Source organism: Scaptodrosophila lebanonensis, unplaced genomic scaffold (genome assembly GCF_003285725.1).
Source record: "Scaptodrosophila lebanonensis strain 11010-0011.00,11010-0021.00 unplaced genomic scaffold, SlebRS2 tig00000150-arrow-arrow-pilon, whole genome shotgun sequence".
Classification (NCBI taxonomy): Eukaryota; Metazoa; Arthropoda; class Insecta; order Diptera; family Drosophilidae; genus Scaptodrosophila; species Scaptodrosophila lebanonensis.
In genome coordinates, this window is record NW_022060592.1 from 707,489 (window position 1) to 727,634 (window position 20,146).

Genomic DNA, 20,146 nt, shown 5'->3' on the forward strand with positions numbered 1-20,146 from the left:
TACAATGATTCCGCTTTTCCAGGTAATTGGAATCTGTTCGCTCTCCCATATGCCTGCGAAGTGTGGATGCAGTATTTCCGCCATCAGCTGGGTGTCAACTTGGAGGAGTTCGGCTGGTATGCCGTCTTCTCCAGCTGCCCTGTTGTGCTTCAGCTTCATTATTGCGTTGCCGATTTCTCTGGTTGATGGTGGTGCGGACGAGATTCTCAGTATCCCATTTGTTGGTGCAATACCTCTGAAGTCATCACTACTGCTTGGTGTGGCAGTGTTGCTGATCTCCATGAAGTGTTGACGCCATCTCTCTATTTGGGCTTCATCATTGGTCAGCAGGTTTCCATGTGTGTCTCTTATTGGTTGTGATTGCCTTTGGTAGCTTCCAGAGATTCGTGCTACTAACTGGTATAGTGAGCGCATGTTGTTTTCGCCGGCTGCTCGTTCTGCATCGTTTGCAAATCTATCCATTAGAGCTCGCTTATCGTTGCTGGCGGACTTTTTTACAGCTTTACACAGTTTGCGATGTTCATCACGATTGTGGCTGTTTTGGTCTGCTATAGCCTTCAGATTGTTTCTCCTGCTAATTAGGTCCCATGTCCTGTCAGATATCCAATTGGTTCTTCTGCGTTGTTTAGTGCCAATAATCTCTTCTGCGGTCATCCTCAGCGTCCTGCATGTTTGTTCCCAGGGGTGATTTTGTTGCGGTGACAGGTGTGCTCGTAATGTAGATGCCAGTCTTGCAGTGATGTTGTTGTCGCCGAATAGGTGAAGGTTGAGGGGGAACGGTCGGCTTGTGGTGTTCGCGATCCGTGGTCGTTTCCGGTTCAACTTAATTGAAAGTTCACCTACGACCAGTTCGTAATCGCTGTCTATCGATGCTCCCCGCTTGTTCCGTACATCTAGTAGCGAGTGCCTCCATTTCCTGCTTATGCATATGTGGTCAATCTGGTTGCGTGTATTCCCATTTGGAGATGTCCAGGTGTATTTGTGGACATCTTTGTGAGGGAATAAACTGCCGCCAATGACCAGTTGGAATGTCTGGCAAAGTTCTGTAAGTCTTTCACCATTGTTATTACGAGTCCCGATTCCATGTTGGCCCATGACTGATCTCAGTAGTCAGTTGTTGTTGGGACCAATTTTCGCGTTAAGGTCACCCATGAGAATGGTGATGTCACCTCGGTGTATTTCCGTGAGAGTAGTTTTGAGAGCAGCGTAGAAGTCGTCTTTGGTGTCGTCACTGGCGTCTTCTGTTGGGGCATAGCATTGCACGATGGTGATGTGTCTAGCTTTGCATCTAAACCTGGCCTTGATGAGTCTATCAGATACGGGGGTCCAGGAGAGTAGTGTCTTCTTCATCCTCCTTGCCACGAAGATTCCTACCCCGTATTTGCTGCCGTCACTGTTGCCACTATGCAGAACTAAGTTGCCGTTTGATGTTGTTGTCGTCCCATTGGCACTCCATCTCATCTCACTGATCCCCGCTATTGCTATCTGCAGCTTGTCCATTTCTCCTTCAAATTGTGCTAGCCTGGATGGTTCCTTTAGAGTTCTCACGTTCCATTGTCCGATTCTTGTCCGTTTCGAGATGCCTATGGTCGTCATCGAAGTGGTGCCGTTTGGATTTATTTCTCTTGTATTAGTTTCGGTAATCATTGAATTGTCAGTCGAACTGGTGATTGGCCAGATGCGACTTATCCCAGTGGTGGGGCTGCCACCTGTCGCCGCCGGGGAGAGGCGTCTTGGGGGGGGGTTACTGTTGATGTTATCCAGATAGCGTGGATGGATATGTTTTGTGGCTATTATTAAAATGACCACGACGTTGAAGGCATGTATTCCGGAGAGTTTATCGAGAGGAGAAATTTCGGGGGTCATGCTCTCGCCATGTAAGTAGCATAGATAAAATTATTTAAATTTATCTAAAAATTTTCTTTACTTTCAGAATGGATTTAAACCAATAAAATATGAATGCAACAATATATATAAATGACTCAATTAATCTTTTTTTATAGCCTGTACCCAAAGGGTGAAAGGCTATACTAGTTTTGTGCGCATGTATGTAACACACAGAAGGAGGCGTGGCAGACCCCACAAAGTATATATATTCTTGATCAGGATGAGAAGACGAGTCGATATAGCCATGTCCGTCTGACCGTCTGTCCGTCTGTCTGTATGAGCGCAAGGATCTCAGTAAGTACAAGAGCTAGGATAACCAAAATTGGTATCAAGGTTCCTATAAGCCCTAGGCAGATCGAGTTTGTTTATTTTTTCTGATACACCCCCCCCCCCACTCCCCCGCAATTCGAGTTTTTTCTTATAGCTTCCGTAATTCTCGGAATTTTAAAATCAATTTTGGTAGGTACATCCAGTTAGTACTAATGTGTCCGTGTGCCAAATTTCATCATGATAGGTCAATTCTGAAGAAAGTTATAGCCATAAGTAAAATCGCTGCTCATGCGCTGCCTGCAGCACTGCCGGCAGCGCTGCCCGCAGCTGTTGTTGTTGTTGCTGCTTTGGTTCAACTTTGTGCTGCATACATACACGCATATAAACACGCATAGTTACGTGATGTAAATGTATGCTGTTAAAAGTGAACATAAACATGTATTCTAATTTAATTTAATTAATTATTTTAATTAATTCATTCATTCATTTTTTTTAATCATTTAATTTAAAAAAAAATTTTTTTTTTTTTAATTTTTCCTTTTTGTGGAGAGTACAGGCTATTTTACTGTCGGGCTTGCTCGACTGTAGCGTTCTATCTTGTTTTAAATTAAAATATATTGCATAAGAGAAAATAATAAACCTTGATTGATAGAGTTAAACATACGAAAGTAGGTGAAAGTCAACCATATCGGTTATATGGGAGCTATATGAATTAGTGGCCCAAACTGAACCAAACTTGGTATGTTCTTTTGGGGGACCAAATTATGTGTACAAACTAAATTTGGGGTAAATATCTTATCATCGACACAATTCCGTTGTGCAGTCATACACCCTCTACGTGAGTTCGAATCACATGAGGTATAATCGATCTAAAATAGTTTTTTGTGTTTTTACTATAATTGTTTTTATACTCAGTACGTGAAATGTACAAGAGTATATTAGGTTTGCGCGAGCTGAAAAATGTAACACGCAGGAGGAGGCGTGGCAGACCCCACAAAGTATATATATTCTTGATCAGCATGACGAGACGAGTCGATCTAGCCCTGTCTGTCTGTCTGTCCGTCTGTCCGTCCGTATGAACACCTGGATCTCAGAGACTATAAGAGATAGAGACACCAAATTTTGCACAAAGATGCCTTATGTGTGTATTCTATACGAGTTTGTTTTATTTTTTTTTATTTTCCCCCCACTTCCCCCCTATGGGGGTTTTCCCGATTTTCCATTCGTATAATCGCCTATATCTCGGAGACTATAAGACCTAGGAACACCAAATTCTAGTCCCAGATGCCTTGTGTGAATACGCAGAAAATGTATATTTTGGAATTTCCCTCCCCCCTCTCCCATGCAAATCGCGATTTTCTCTAACTACCTTAATTCTTAAAATTTCGAACTTAAACTTGGCAAATACCTTCAGTTAGTTATTATGTGTCCGTACGCCAAGTTTTACCATGATAGACCGATTTAACAAGAAGTTATAGCCATAAATATATTTGCTGCTGCAGCGCTGCTCAAGCGCTGCCCGCGGCTGTTGTTGATGTTGCTGTTTGGTTGATTGCTAACATGCTTACACAGACACGAATAGATGCGCATAGGCATACATACACTCACACAGACGCAATTGCTATGTAAATGTGAAATTATCCACCATTTACGTGAGTTCGAATACAGAGAAAGGTAAAATGGATCAAAAAATTTTTTTTTTAATTTTCTTAATTTTTTTTATTTTCTATAATTTTTATAAACATATGTACAGAGTATTTCAATGTCGGGACACCCGACTTTATCTTTTTTACTTGTTTTTTTTTCAATTTTGAAATTTTTTTTTAAGGTATATAATTATTCTGCACAGTATTTCAAATGCACCGCCACGGTAGATCGGACATCCGAGATAAACCTAAAACATTGCCTACATAGCTGTGTTTGAAATAGTACAACAAATCTATATATTTGGCGCAATTATGTAATGGACATCGTAAAAAAATAACGAAACATCATGGAACACTAGTTATATTGATGTTGTTTAAAATCTGATTAAATCAATGTATTCGTTTGGAAAGTTCATGGATTTCATACGAGGGGTACTATTTATATTTCGAGAATAGCAAAAATTAACAATTTTTAATGAAAACGGCTTTATTGTTTTTCGAAATAATCACCATGATGATCAATGCGCTTTTGCATTCGTTCAAGCCATTTGTCATAGCAGTTTTTCCATTCCTCTACAGACACTTCCGAAGCATGGTTTTTGAATGCTTCAACGGCTTCTTCGGCGCTCGTAAATCGTTAACCACGCAGTTTACTTTTGACATTAGGAAACAAGAAGCATTGGGTGCCAAATCCGGACTGTATGGACGATGAGTCATCAATTCGAGGTTTTGACTGCTCATAAATTCACATGTTTGTCGAGATGTGTGAGAGCTGCAGTGCACAGTGGTCGGCCTTGTATGGGATCAGCGGCCAAAAATACTTATAGTGGAGCTATCGTACTGAAACTTTTGCCATAGGCTTTTAGCGGTGGTAAGATGACTGAAAATCGTTAAGATCATATGACTATATCATATAGCTCTAATATAACTGACCGATTCAGAATGAACTCTTAGTACACGAAATTTGTTGTTTTTTATCCGAATTGAAGAAAATGTAGTTTGTATCCATTAGAAGAAAGAAAGTTGTACCTCACCTGATAGAATTTTATTCAGATCGCACCCATATATCGCATAGGTCTCATATAACCGACCGACTAAGAACGAACCCCACAGATCGGTCTTGTGTGGAATTAGCAGCCAAAAATACTTCCGATAGAGATATCAGTGTGATTATACTCTGTACATAAAATGTACAACAGTATATTAGGTTTGCGGGAGCTGAAAAATGTAACAGACAGAAGGAGGCGTGGCAGACCCCACAAAGTATATATATTCTTGATCAGCATGACAAGACGAGTTGATCTTTGTCTGTCTGTTGTCCGTCTTGCAGTCTGTCTGTCCGTATGAACACAGCGAGAAGGAGGCGTGGCATACCCCACAAAGTATATATATTATTGATCAGGATGACAAGACAAGGCGATATAGTCGTGTCCGGATCTCAGAAGGTAGAAGAGCTAGAATAACCAAACTCGGTATCCAGATTCCCATAAGCCCTAGGCAGGTCAAGTTTATTTTTTTATTCTGATACACCCCCCTCCCACTCCCCCGCAATTCGTGTTTTTTTCATAACTACCGTAGTTCTTGGAATTTGGTAACTACATATCGTTAGTGATTATGTGTCTGTCTGCCAAGTTTCATCATGATACTTCAATTCTGAAGAAAGTTAAAGCCATAAATAAAATCGCTGCCCATGCTCTGCTTGTAGCGCTGCCGGCAGCGCTTCCCGCGGCTATTGTTGTTGTTGCTGCTTGGGTTCAACTGTGTGCTGCATACATACACGCATATAAACACGCAGAGACACGATTCTGATGTAAATGTATGCTGTTGAAACTGTACATGAACAATCACAATCTATAGATTTATGCATGTATGTATTTTATGTATATACATGTTAAAGTCGGGTATCCCGATATACTCTGTACATATGTGTAGTATAATATAATAGATAATGCGTATCTATGCGTGTATGTGTGTGTATGTGAGCCTGTACAAAGCAGTAACAACAACAGCTGCGGGCACTACATGGTCATATATACATATATGGCTATAACTTTCTGCTAAATAGGCCTATCATTATGAAACTCGACATACGGACTCATAATCACTAATGGGAGGTATTTTCCGAATTTCAATGAAAAATTCCAAGAATTCCAAATTACAAAATATACATTTTCTGCGAGAACTACGAATACAAAGACAGAGCAACACGCAACAGGCAAAAAAATGTAGTGTGTAATGCAAAACTGACGTTGGAAAAAGTAGGACGGCGTAAGTATACTTGCGATTATACACACATCTGAACATTTCTGCAGCTAATTTCAACACATTTGTTAAGTTAAAAGTCCGACAAATACAGTGCCATACAAACCAATTTAGGAATTTTGTGGGATCGCAACTAAAAACTTTACTAAACCTAAAAAATAATTTTATAAAATACATAAAAAGTATGAATTCGATCAAATTAATTTCACTAGAAGAATTAGACAAGTTAACTATAAATATCTGTGTTTGGTCAAGCAGCAGGCGCACGCAGCGCAGTCGTCCGCAGCAGACGCATAATTATTCATATATATAAATGGTACCTTGCTCTGCGAAGCAAGAAGCGCTAAACGTTTAATAACTCTTATGATGTTTGCTTTGATCACGCTCAATATTTGCTCTCTTTGTACATTTCCTTTTGTTATCCTTTTCTTAGTCTCTGCAGCTGCCAGTGCAGCTGCAATCGAAGTTAGTTGACCTAGATTCGCCGTGCCAATCTAACGCTTTTCGCTGTGCTGTTTTACGAGACAACGCACTTCTACTTTTGCGCATATTGTTTAAAGGCTCACCTATTCGGTTTATAGACAAACATAATTGGCCCTGCTCGGCAAAATATACATATGTACATTTAACAAGTAAAAAAGCTAAAGTCGGGTGTCCCGACTTTGAAATACTCTGTACATATGTTTAGAATAATTATATAAATTTAAAAAAATTAAGAAAATAAAAAAAAAATTTGATCGATTTTACCTCTCTCGGTATTCGAACTCACGTAAAGGGTTTATAATTGCACATTTACATAGCAATTGCGTCTGTGTGAGTATATGTATGCCTATGCGCATCTATTCGTGTCTGTGTAAGCATTTTCGCAGTCAACCAAACAGCAACATCCGCGGGCAGCGCTTGAGCAGCAAATATATTTATGGCTATAACTTCTCGTTAAATCGGTCTATCATAGTGAAACTTAGCATACGGACACATAATAACCAACTGAGGGTATTTCCAAAATTTTAGTTCGAAATTCCAAGAATTACGGGAGTTACGATTTGCGGGGTAGAGGGGGAGGGAGAGAAATTCCAAAATATACATTTTCTGCGTATTCACATAAGGCATCTGGGACTAAAATTTGTTCCTAGGTCTTATAGTCTCCGAGATATAGGCGATTATACGAATGGAAAATCGGGAAAACCCCCATAGGGGGGAAGCGGGGGGGAAAATCAAAAAAATAAAACAAACTTGTATAGAATACACACATAAGGCATCTTTGTGCAAAATTTGGTGTCTCTATCTCTTATAGTCTCTGAGATCCAGGTGTTCATACGGACGGACAGACGGACAGACAGGGCTAGATCGACTCGTCATGCTGATCAAGAATATATATACTTTGTTGGGGTCTGCCACGCCTCCTTCTGCCTGTTACATTTTTCAGCTCCCGCAAACCTAATATACTTCTGTACATTTCATGTACAGAGTATAAAAATGCTTTCTCAGCGCAGTTGCGTTGCAAAAATGAACGCTTATTCATTCCTTCAATGCTATTTTTAGAAAGTCCCGTTAGATTTCCAGAAAAACCCGGTTTGCCATTAAGAGTCAATTTATTTACATTTTGTCCAAATATTTTGTGATTTTTTTTATAGCCTGTACCCAAAGGGTGAAAGGCTATACTAGTTTTGTGCGCATGTATGTAACAGGCAGAAGGAGGCGTGGCAGACCCCACAAAGTATATATATTATTGATCAGGATGACAAGACAAGTCGATATAGCCATGTCCGTCTGTCTGTCCGTCTGTCTGTATGAGCGCAACGATCTCAGCAAGTACAATAGCTAGGATAACCAAACTTGGCATTCAGGTTCCCCTAAGCCCTAGGCAGAACGAGCTTATGTTTTTTTTTTCTGATACACCCCCCACTCCCCCGCAATTCGTGTTTTTCCTAACTCCGGTAATTCTTGGAATTTTGAACTAAAATTTGGCATATACATCCAGTTCGTAGTTATTTGAAAGTTATAGCCATAAATAAATCGCTGCTCATGCGCTGCCTGCAGCTCTGCCGGCAGCGCTGCCCGCAACTGTTGTTGTTGCTGCTTTGGTTCAACTTAAAGCTGCATACATACACGCATAGGCACGTGATGTAAATGTATGCTGTTAAAGCTGAACATAAACATGTATTCTACTTGTAATTCAATTTTTTTAATAATTTAATTTTAAAAAAAAATTTTTCGTTTGAAATTTTTCTTTTTTGTGGACAGTACAGGCGATTTTACTCTGTCGGGCTTGCTCGACTGTAGCGTTCTCTCTTGTTTTATTTTTGGCCTATGGACGCAACCACTGTGCATTGTCATGATGGAGAATGATTCGTTTGTGGCGGTGTACCACTCAGAATTTGTTTCACAGTGCTTCGAGCGTGAACAACTTTTGTTGGATTTGGCTCGTCATAGAACACCCACACGGTCGATTGCTGTTTTGTTTCCGGTTCATACGCATATGTCCATGAATCGTCACCGGTCACGATTTTTATACCCTGTACCCAAAGGGTGAAAGGGTATACTAGTTTTGTGCGAATGTATGTAACAGGCAGAAGGAGGCGTGGCAGACCCCACAAAGTATATATATTCTTGATCAGGATGAGAATACGAGTCGATATAGCCATGTCCGTCCGTCTGTATGAACGCAGAATTTCGTCAATACTGTCCACATTTCAAATGCTACCTAAACCAAACTTTGCACACATAATTTATATATAATTGTATCCAATTCGGTCAATTCTAAGAAAAGTTATTAACGAAACAAATTCTCTACAGTACAACCCCCTCAAACTGCAGCAACAAGTTCGCTATTCTTCTTCCTCGAACTTTTTGTTGAGCTATTGATAAATTATGGGGTAACCAACGGCTACACATTTTATCTTGTGACACAAGAAGCGATTTTAGACGACCTTCACGGAATTCGTCGGCTATTAAACTACGACCACGATTGAATTCACAATTCCAGCGATGGTCCTTTTGATGGTGCTTTATCGCCATACAGTCCATCGACACATTCTTGTTGAGATAATCCACGTTGAAATTTGTGAAAAATTATCCAACGAAAACATTCACTTGAACTTTCAATTTTTTGGCCAAATTGATCTTAACTCACTGTAAGTAGCACTTGTACATCAAAACATTGTGACGTCGTTTATGATAAAAAATGTCAAACTTCACGATGGTAGTCACTTTTGAAAGTTAGCAACCAGTGTTTCCCATTCTTGAAACATAAATAGAACCCCCCGTACAAGTTAGTAATGCTGCAGTTATGTGCAAACTGTTGCTTCAAGATGATTTTCCGTTCCCGAATCGAAAATTTACATATTTGTGAAAATAAAGATTTTTTAGCATTCTTTATTAGAAATATAATAGTATAAAATATCTGTTTAGGTACATTAGATGTATAAACCTACAAACACGTAAGTTTTAAAAATTTTCAAATTAAACGCCTGATTTTAAATGTATGCACTCGCAATACACTAAAGGCTATAGCTCCTTAAGCCTATAAGTGTGCAAGAATAATTCTAATAAACATCAGTACATGTAGAAAATATAATCAGCAATTCAGAAAAACAACATACTGAATAATTTGAAACAATAATTTTACATTTGTGTGTAAGGCCACTTATTATACAAACTCAACCAAAATCTTTAAAACTCAACTTCGCCCGTTCATTCATAGTGTTTTTTGCATATATTAAGCATCTACATTGATGACACTAGTTTTGGCCCCCAACTGATCACGGCCCTTATCATCCTTCCCCTCGTCTTGATCATCGTCACTTCCCAGTACATACTCAATAACGTCATCAATGGGAAAGTTATTGAGAAGTGACTTGATGGAGTCGTTGTGTATGACAACAGTAAACAGGAGCTTCGCATATTCACGCATTCGAGTGCCATAGTCCAACTCTGCGTAGTTCTCGCCACTTCGCGTCAGGTCATGGCCACAGTTTTCAATCACCTTACAGAGTACAGTTTCTTCGGATGTATTGGGCCAACCATACTTTTGTAATGTAGGCGGATCGACCAGCATATCAATCAGCTTGCCTATATTCTCCTTTAGCTTTAAATCATTTTCGGACAGAACATCACTGTTAAGCTCATCGTCACTGAGAGATTCGCTGCCGTTGTCAGCTATGGCCGCTGCTAAGCTGGCTGCCAGTGACTTTCGCTGTTCCTTCTTAACCATGGGTGACATTTGCTCTTTTGATTCTGGCTTCACATCAGGCGTTGCAGCTGCAATTTCAGTTTCAATATTTGTTGTTATTATCGACTCCTGATTTTCGTTCAAAGGCAATATAGTGTAGGTTTCATTCTCAAGCGTTATACTCTGTGTAATACCATCGCCCTCATCGACAAGATACTCGCGCACAACGACGCCATTGCTGTTCGTTTTGCTGGAAATAAGCGAGCCAGATGTGTTTGAAGGAGTCTCTAATAACTTCTTTGTCTTCTTTGTGCGTTTGGCGGCATGGGGCTCCGTGCCGAAAATATCGTCCGGATTACATTCATGGACGCTGCGTATATGGGCGCGTAGCCTGTCGGTACTGTCAAAATTTTTATCGCAAATGGCACAGTCGGTGCGCTCAATAACTTTCGCGGAGCGTTTGGGTCGCGTGGTCTTGGCTGAAAGTAGTTTATCGAAAAATCGATAGATAAAAATGTATACAACTTTAATATTTAGATATATATAATATTTTTTTTTAGATTATCAAAAACTATTCAAGCCATCATACTTTCCTTGCGTTTACACAGACCGACATTTCTATATTGACTCGTCTTCTTAAGCTGATCAAGAACATACATATGTATATACTTTGTGGTGAGTTATATGTACAGTCCCACTAAACTAGTATACCCTTTTAGCTTTAATAATTATAAACAAATTTTTTTTGTGAGTGACTAGGTATTGAAGGGTACAGTAAAGTTATTGTTTTTCTGTTCAGTCGTTTGATCCCGCCAATTTGTGTTCTTGTTTTGTTTTATTTTGTACTAGTAGGTCTTAACCCGGCTCAATATAATGCTTCCAATTGTATTTATTTTGTGTGTGCATAACCTACCCATATGTTTTCACCTTATAAGTTACCAGTAGGATGGTATTTAAATAAACATTTTCTGTTCTTCACAAAAAATTGTTCAGTAGTCCGTTACATTTTTGTTCTTGCCAATCTATTTCGTTAAACGAACATGACCACTATAACTAATATTTTTTAAAGCTCGTTTTCCCCCCTTTGGAGCTAGAATTTTCCAAAAGCCTTTCTTAGTGTGCTCCTACACTATGATGGATACTATGAAAGGATACTTGAGTCCAAATTTCATCTTTTACCGTTTGGGCTGTGCGTTGATCACCAATTAGTCAGGACAAACTGTTTTATATATAGAGATAACGCAACGTTTTAAGATAGACTATGTGCAAAAAAGGGGAATAATTATAAGGGTATATCCTAATTTTAAATTCACATTTGAGTCTTTTCGTGCCATATTATCAATACGGTCACGCACAAACTCGGAATATGAAACACGGCACTCGTGTCAATGCCGTGCAGCGATGAGCCACGATCAAAAAGCACTGACAATTCTCATCTGAATTTGCTAGAGTAAAACTTTCGATAGTTGAAGCCACCGATACCATCAAAATATCGAAGTTTGAATGCAATAAGCAGAATATTTAAATAATAAAATCTAATTATTTATTGAGACATACATATTTATTGTACATACATACATCTGCCCGCAATGCGAAGCAGAATATGCGTAGCTCCGTTATTCGGTTTCTGCTTTACTATCGCTTACGCAGTCGTTGCCTAGCGACGGTAACTGCAAACTTTTGGCGTTTTGCCTTTGCAATTAACATTAAATGGTCAAAACGAAAGAAGAGCGAGCCAATGACTTGCAGTTGTTGTTGTTTTTAGAGCATTATTTTTTTTACAATCAAACAACTGTGTTCGATTGCCCAATGTATACATTAATACGAATGTACATACATGCTATATTCATACACAGGCATACATACATACATATGTATGTTTCTCTTTACTTTTTCAACCGTACGTAGAGAACCGCACACATAGACACGAACTGTTGCTTGTTGTGTGTGTGAGTGTGTGTATGTGATGTCCCCAACTATTTGATATTTGTTGTTGCTGCATAAAGTTATTAATGAAAACCCTACTGCCAAATGCACTAAACAAAGAAAACATTACTTTTAAAAATGTTATATAATTTTCAATTAATTAACATTTCTTGCTCTGTCACTGCAAGACGAATGTACATACATACATATGTACATACATAGATGTGCACATATGTATGGACATTCACACATTAGTGTCTCACATTTTGCTTTGGCTATTTCAATCGTTTGCACGCAACTACACGAACAGCTGCTTGCATGTGTGTGTGGATGTATACTTAGTTGTCACCAACTGTTTGATATTTTGTATTGTTTGATCTGCCTGCTTTTGTAAAATGCATATTTTGAAAATCCTTGAATGCAAAATTGTAGATTTAGTTACGTAGATTACATTACCCAAATTTTAAATCGATCGGACTAAATTTATAACACAAACTTTTCATTTGAAATAGTGAATAAATATTAAAACCCAAATAATTCAAGCTTCAACACAAATTTCGAAAATCTAAGTATGCAGTTTTGTTTGTATTTAATTGATTTTAGAAACTAAGTTTGAAGTTTTCCCCCCTTTGGAGCTCGAATTTTCCAAAATCCCTTCTTAATGCACATTTACACTATGATAGGATACTTGACCCCAAATTTCAGCTTTCTAGCTCTTACCGTTTGGGCTGTGGGCTGTTGACGCGGTTTCCTTTTGTGCCCCAAGAAAACCCCAATAATTCAAGCTTCAACAAAAAAAACCGAGTATGCAGTTTTCTTTGTATTCTTTTATTGATTTCAGAAACCAAGTTTTATGTCAATCGGCTAAAAAATGCGGATTTTTCAAACAAACTTTGGAGCTCGTTTTCCCCCCTTTGCAGTTCGAATTTTCCAAAATCCCTTCTTAGTGCGCATCTACACCATGATAGGATACTTGAGCGCAAATTTCAGCATTCTAGCTTTTACCGTGTGGGCTGTGGGCTGTTGACGCGGTTTGCTTTTATGCCCCAACATTTTTTTACAGGAAAACTCCCATATTTTAGACCCCAAAAGAAATATCAAAAAACCAAGTATACAGTTTTTCTTGCAATTGTTCTGAGAGTATACAACTAAGTTAATCAGATGAAAACTGTAGATTTTTCATACAAACGTTGGAGCCTGTTTCCCCCCTTTGGAGCTCGAATTTTCCAAAATCCCTTCTTAGTGGGCACCTAGACTATGAAAGGATACTTGAGTCCAAATTTCAGCTTCCTAGCCTTTACCGTTTGGGCTGTGCGTTGATCACCAATCAGTCAGTCAGTCATTCAGTCAGGACAAACTGTTTTATATATATAGATGTGTTTGATAAAGAAGCCCTGAAAATTCATTTCTCACTCTCTTCTGTCGTACGAGTTTGTTTTATTTTTTTGATTTTCCCCCCACTTCCTCCCTATGGGGGTTTTCCCAAATTTCCATTCTGTATAATCGCCTATATCTCGGGGACTATAAGACCTCGGAACACAAAATTGTAGTCCAAGATGCCTTATGTGAATACGCAGAAAATGTATATTTTGGAATTTACCTCCCTCCCCCCTCTCCCATGCAAATAGTAACTCCCGTAATTCTTGGAATTTCTAAAATTTTGCAAATACCCCCAGTTAGTTATTATGTGTCCGTATGCCAAGTTTCACTATGATAGACCGATTTAACAAGAAGTTATAGCCATAAATATATTTGCTGCTGCCCGCGGCTGTTGTTGATGTTGCTGTTTGGTTGACTGCTAACATGTTTACACAGACACGAATAGATGCGCATAGGCATACACTCACACAGACTGGACACAAAAAATTATATTAACAAGTAGGGAAGCTAAAGTCGGGTGTCCCGACTTTGAAATACTCTGCACATATGTATGTTTAGAATATTTATAGAAATTAAATAATTAAGAATATTTAATTTTAAAAAATTGTATCGATTTCACCTCTCTCGGTATTCGAACTCACGTAAAGGGTGTAATTGCACATTTACATAGCAATTGCGTCTGTGTGAGCATGTTTGCCGTCATCAACAGTTGCGGGCAGCGCTTGGCAATTATATTTATGGTTAAAACTTCCTGTTAAATCGGTCTATCATAATGAAACTTGGCACACGGACTCATAATCATTAATTCTTTTCTTCAAAAATTCCAAGAATTACGGGAGTTATGGAAAATCATTAATTGCCGGCGAGAGGGGGGGGGGGGGGGGGGGGTGGAGGGGAATTCCCAAATACACATTTTATTGGTATCTAAATTCTCCTAAGCCCGAGAAAGGAGGAGTTTGTTCATTTTTTCTGATGCAATTGTTTTTTTAATTTTCCTTTTTTTGTGGAGAGTACAGGGTATTTTACTGTCGGGCTTGCTCGACTGTAGCGTTCTATCTTGTTTGTGAACTAAAATATGTGTCAAATTAAACATACTGAAGTTAGTGAAAGTGGCACCTACAAATATGAATTAGTTGCCCAAACTGAACCAAACTTGGATTTTAGAATTTATGCCAAAACAAGATAGAACGCTACAGTCGAGCAAGCCCAAATACCCTGTAATCTCCACAAAAAAATGAAAATTAATTTTTAAAATTTAATTAATTAATTAAATATAAAATATTCAACACATGCATACATACATAGGTGTTTATGTACAATTTCAATAGAATAAATTTACATCCGAATCGTGTCTGCGTGCTTATATGCGTGTATGTATGCAGCACAAATTTGAATTAATGCGGCAACAACAACACCAGCTGCGGGCAGAGCCTCAGGCAGAGCATGGGCAGCGAATTTATTTATGGCTAATACTTTCACCTACTTTCTACACTCGAACAAAACTAGTATACCCTTCCACCCTTTGGGTAAAGGGTATAAAAACGGGCATAAAATAATTAAATGATTTGCAAAGTATTTGGGTATTATTATTATTTCTTTAACTTACGAGTGTGTTTGCCCTCTTCTATGTGCTGTTTCAGCAGTTCATCTGTGCGAAAACCCTGATTGCATAGCGAGCAAATGAATGACGCGCGCTTTTGCCGCGTGTGATCCTTAATGTGTCGGTCGAGTCTGCGTGACAACAAGTATTAATTTAATTTTAGGCATGAAGTATATACTTACTGTTTCTCCGTCTTAAACTTCTCATCGCATTGGTCGCACGAATACGGACGCAAATGTGTTTTAGAATGCGTACGAAGCTGAGTAGCTTGTATGAAACTTTTGCCGCACTCATTACACTTGTGCGGGCGCTCGCCCGTGTGACGCTTCATGTGTCGATTAAGCACTTCTTTGACAGCAAAGGATTGATTGCACTTGCAAGGAAAAAAGGAAAATAAATTCTTGGACGAGTTAGGACTGCTTTATGATACCTACCACTGTGCAACTGTAAGGCTTCTCACCAGTGTGATAGCGCCGATGCTTCTTAAGCGCTACCAAAGCAGAGAATTTCTTGTCACACAGATCGCAATCAAAAGGCTTTTCACCCGTGTGGGTGCGTATGTGAATGCTGTAATAGGAAAGTTGAGGTTAAACATTCAGTTTTCGGAGGTTTCATGGAAAACATTTCGGGCTTTGAAAAATATATAAATTGAAAACTATTTAATATTAAAAATAAAAAATTGTTAGTGCCACTAGAGCTCAGATCTAGATGTTTATTCGGGCGGACAGGTATACATCCTCTCGTTTTGTTATGCTGATCATGAATATAGGTATACACTTTGTGGGATCTCCCACGACCCCTTACCTGTTACGAAACTTTTTGCGGAGTTACTGAAAAACATCATGGCGTGTTTTAAAATGACTTCATGAAATAGAGATGAATACAGTGTAAACAAAACTAACATTTGGTTCCAACTTATTCACTAAAGCGAAAATTAGTGTCTATGATGTCTATATGATGCAATAGTAACAAGTAAAAAAGCTAAAGTCGGGTGTCCCGACTTTGAAATACTCTGTACATATGTTTAGAATAATTATAGAAATTAAAAAAGTAAGAGAATTAATTTGAATTTGATCGATTTTACCTCTTTTGGTATTCGAACTCACGTAAAGGGTGAATAATTGCACATATACAAAGCAATTGCGTCTATGTGAGTGTATGAATGTTTATGCGCGTCTATTTGTGTCTGTGTAAGCATTTTCGCAGTCAACCAAACAACAACATCAACAACAGCCGCGGGCAGCGCTTGAGCATCGCTGCAGCAGCACATATATTTATGGCTATAACTTCTTGTTAAATCGGTCTATCATACTGAAACATGGCATACGGACACATAATAACTAACTAAAGGCATTTGCAAAATTTGCGTTCGAAATTCCAAGAATTACGGGAGTTAGAGAAAATCGCGATTTGCGGAGGAGAGGGAGGGAAATTCCAAAATAGACATTTTCTGCGTATTCTCATAAGGTATCTGGGACTAAAATGTTGTGTCCGTAGGTCTTATAGTCTCTTAGATATAGGCGATTATACGAAAAAATCGGGCAACCCCCATAAGGGGGAAATGGGGGGGGAAATCAAAAAAAAAAAAAAAAACTCGTATAGAATACACACATAAGGCATCTTCGTGCAAAATTTGGTGTCTCTATCTCTTATAGTCTCTGAGATCCAGGTGTTCATACGGACGGACAGACAGACAGGGCTAGATCGACTCGTCTCGTCATGCTGATCAAGAATATATGTATATACATTGTAGGGTCTGCCACGCCTCCTTCTGCCTGTTACATTTTTCAGCTCCCGCAAACCTAATATACTTCTGTACATTTCATGTACAGAGTATAAAAAGCAAGTGGAAAAAGTATTAAGCAATGTTTTTTAATCTTGGCGACATTTTATAAATTAGTACTAAATCTTATGAAACCATGTCCATTGGGTGCAACACGTATAAGGTTACTTACTTTAGCGTGGACAGGCTGTAAAAACAGTTCTTGCAAATGTGACACATGTATTCTGGTTTTTTTACGACTTGTGTGCCTAAATGCTGTTTCAGGTGGGCGCGCAAGTTGTCTAGTCGATAAAACACTCTATCGCACACTTTGCAACTCATGGTATCGTTCTCACTGGCTGAGCAAGATGAGTATTTTTGATGGCGCTTAAGATGATAGGAACGCGTGAAGTCCTTCCCGCATATTTTGCATGCATATGGCTTTCCACGTATCTTGTGCTGTTCTTCGTGCAGTTTAAGAAGAGCTTCGCTGCGCAACTTTGCATTGCAAATAGAGCAAGGAAAATCATTAAACTCCGAATGAGTGATGAAAATATGACGCTCGTAACTTGTCTGGGTTTTAAACGACTTCGGACAGTCAGGACAATTAATATGGCCCAGCTATAGAACAGGGCAATTAATTTTAAAAAATGTCATAAAATAATCAAAGCAAACTCACATGAAAAGTGTCATAGCTTTCACTGCAACAGAAGCATATATCTTTTTTTTCCATGACAACAGCATCTTTTTCGATTTTATCCAGGTTTTTCAACATATCTGCCTTGCGCAAGTGATATCCACTATCGTATCGGCAAAACTCTAAGTGTTTCTTAAGACTCTTGACGCGTCGAAATGTTTTATAGCATTTTCCACATACGTGTTCTACAATCTCTTTAATGTCGCTACTGTTTGCACTGGAACGGGGTTCTCCTTCTTCCCCATCTTCATCTTCTTCTTCAGATACCGTGAGCTCTTCGGCTACTGGCTCGCTGGCCTGATCTTTGTTGTTGATATTTTCCTCTGCAAGTATAAAGTCTATAGTATCATCATCATCATCAACAATCACACTGCAGGTTGTATCAGCTTTATTATTTTCGCCTTTTACAGCATGAAGCACATAGTGATCCATTTTCTTTTTCCTTGTGGGCGGTGTCTTGATTTTTGTTGTTTCTATAGGTGTGGCAGCAGATACAATGCGTTTGTCGTTTAATATTTTGACGGTGGCTGTGTTCGGAATGGTTTTATTGGAAGCGCCAGCGCTATTGCGTTTAGCGGCCTTGGTTGCTATGCTATCCTCATTGAGTATTTTTATACGGGAACTGCCGCTGCTTAGTCGTTTATCTGGCTTAGTATACGAGCCCAATGTGGCCTTCCCTCCACCTGCTGCTGCAACATCGTTAAGAAGTTTTAAACGCGTCCCACTACTGGGTGTATTGACGGAACGTTTCTCTCTCGGTGGCGGATTATGTTCTACACCTAGAACTTTGATCACACCACTACTGAGACTTGCATCAGTCGTTCCTTTGTCCTCCTTGCTCATTGGAATTCCTGTGAACATTCATATGTATAGTGCAAGGATTAGAATATTACGAAGTAGCACACTTTTAGGCACGTCTTCTAATAAAATTTTTTATGCCAGCGTCAGCAACGCCTAGTAGCGCACAATAAAAAATGGCGTCATTCACGGATCGCGTGAGTGAACTGTCAAAATAAGCTAGCGTGAGCAAGAGAAAACGTGAAACTGGAATGCACGCAACAAGTTAATTTATCGTGTCAAAAATTCGTATTTGTATATTTCAACTGAATTTACAAAAATTTTAGTTGCATACTTTTCAAAAATACCACCAACAATGCCGAAAACCGGCAAAAATAAATGCAAAGTTTATTGCGCACAGTAATGCTAATAATAATACTACCTTTCACACAGTGTATGTCACACACCCTCACTTTTCCTGTTTGTCTTCGTTATTGCTAACGCTTTCGTCATATACGAACACTATTGTAGCCAACACGTCTTTTAAAACAAACGTTGTGCGTTACAACCACTGATCAAACATTCCTTGTTTTATGTTTTAAAATTTTACTGCGCAGGAACCTTACAGGCATCAAATTATTATTAGCACTATCGATAGTTTTATTTGTATTTTCATACGGATCGTTTTAAAACTATCGATAGAATCACCATCACTGCTAGTGACCGGCTATTGCCAAGCTTGGTGAATAGATGTAATCTATCGATATTGCTGCTATTCAACAGTGACTAGACTAGACTACAGTATTAAAGTAATCGATTGTAATATTTGTTTACCTTAGACTGGCATTTTCAATCCTGTCGAAAAATGTATGAAATGAACTCGAAGCTACAATATCAGGTGTGTGTGTCCTCCTAGACATGTACATACATATGTAAATTAAACATACCTAGTAAAGCAAATAGGTGATAAGTGTTGATGATTGTAGTTTTTGAAAAGTAGACCGGTAATCAATGAAAATAATATTAAAATTATATTAAATATGTAGATTATTATTCTTGTGAAACTTGTTTTACCGCGGTAACATCAGCATGAAATACAAACAAAAATATCAAGGTTTCGTATAAAATTGCTGGAATTGATCGTGTAGAAGTTATAAAATTCGATTGCAGTTAAGGCTTGAGTCTTTCCGATGACTTTTAAATATTTTTTAAATTATTATTTTTTTGTTTACTTATTACTAGCACGGCCAACTCTTATTCAGCCTCTACCCACTCCTGCTGTAAAAAAAAATGAAACCAGTTAAAACAAGAAAGGAGTACTATAATAACCTGTACCCCCTCACACAAAGATATAAAATAATATTTATAAACAATATTTTTTCAATATATTTTTCCAAAATACATTGTCATTTATTTATGTAAAAGTTTGAAAATAAATTTAGAGCAATTGCATATACATATGTATGTAAAACATACATAAGTATCTTAGAATTAAACAGTATAAACCTAAATAATACCACTATTTTTATAACCAAGATTAAAACGAGGAGCCAAATTACGTTTAGAATTATAGTGTTAAAAGCGAATTTATATTGTATGTAGATAATGTGCTGCATTTATAAAAAATTCATTATGAGTGTTTCTTCAACTTACTATTACTATTTAAACAAAACAGAATGAGCGGTTGGACCGAAACTTTTATTAGCGAAAAGAAAAAATTATCTATACTTATATTATAAAGAGGAAAGATTTGATTGTTTGTTTGTAT

General features: G+C 38.3%; 1 protein-coding gene across 2 annotated transcripts; it reads right to left on the bottom strand.

Annotated features, from left to right (window-relative positions):
- Positions 1–9,671: 9,671 nt before the first annotated feature.
- LOC115629457 (protein suppressor of hairy wing) lies at positions 9,672–18,980 on the bottom strand. Of its 2 annotated transcripts, none has more exons than XM_030525924.1 (7): positions 18,821–18,980; positions 17,584–18,452; positions 17,098–17,525; positions 15,577–15,709; positions 15,325–15,515; positions 15,149–15,273; positions 9,672–10,715 (listed from the first exon to the last, which is right to left on the bottom strand). In XM_030525924.1, exons 2-7 carry the CDS (start codon positions 18,442–18,444, stop codon positions 9,784–9,786), a joined length of 2,670 nt encoding a protein of 889 aa, XP_030381784.1. In that variant the 5' UTR covers positions 18,445–18,452; positions 18,821–18,980; the 3' UTR covers positions 9,672–9,783. The 2 variants fall into 2 exon arrangements, with proteins under 2 accessions (XP_030381784.1, XP_030381783.1); XM_030525923.1 differs by having other exon boundaries at positions 18,846–18,967.
- Between the last annotated feature and the right edge of the window lie 1,166 nt (positions 18,981–20,146).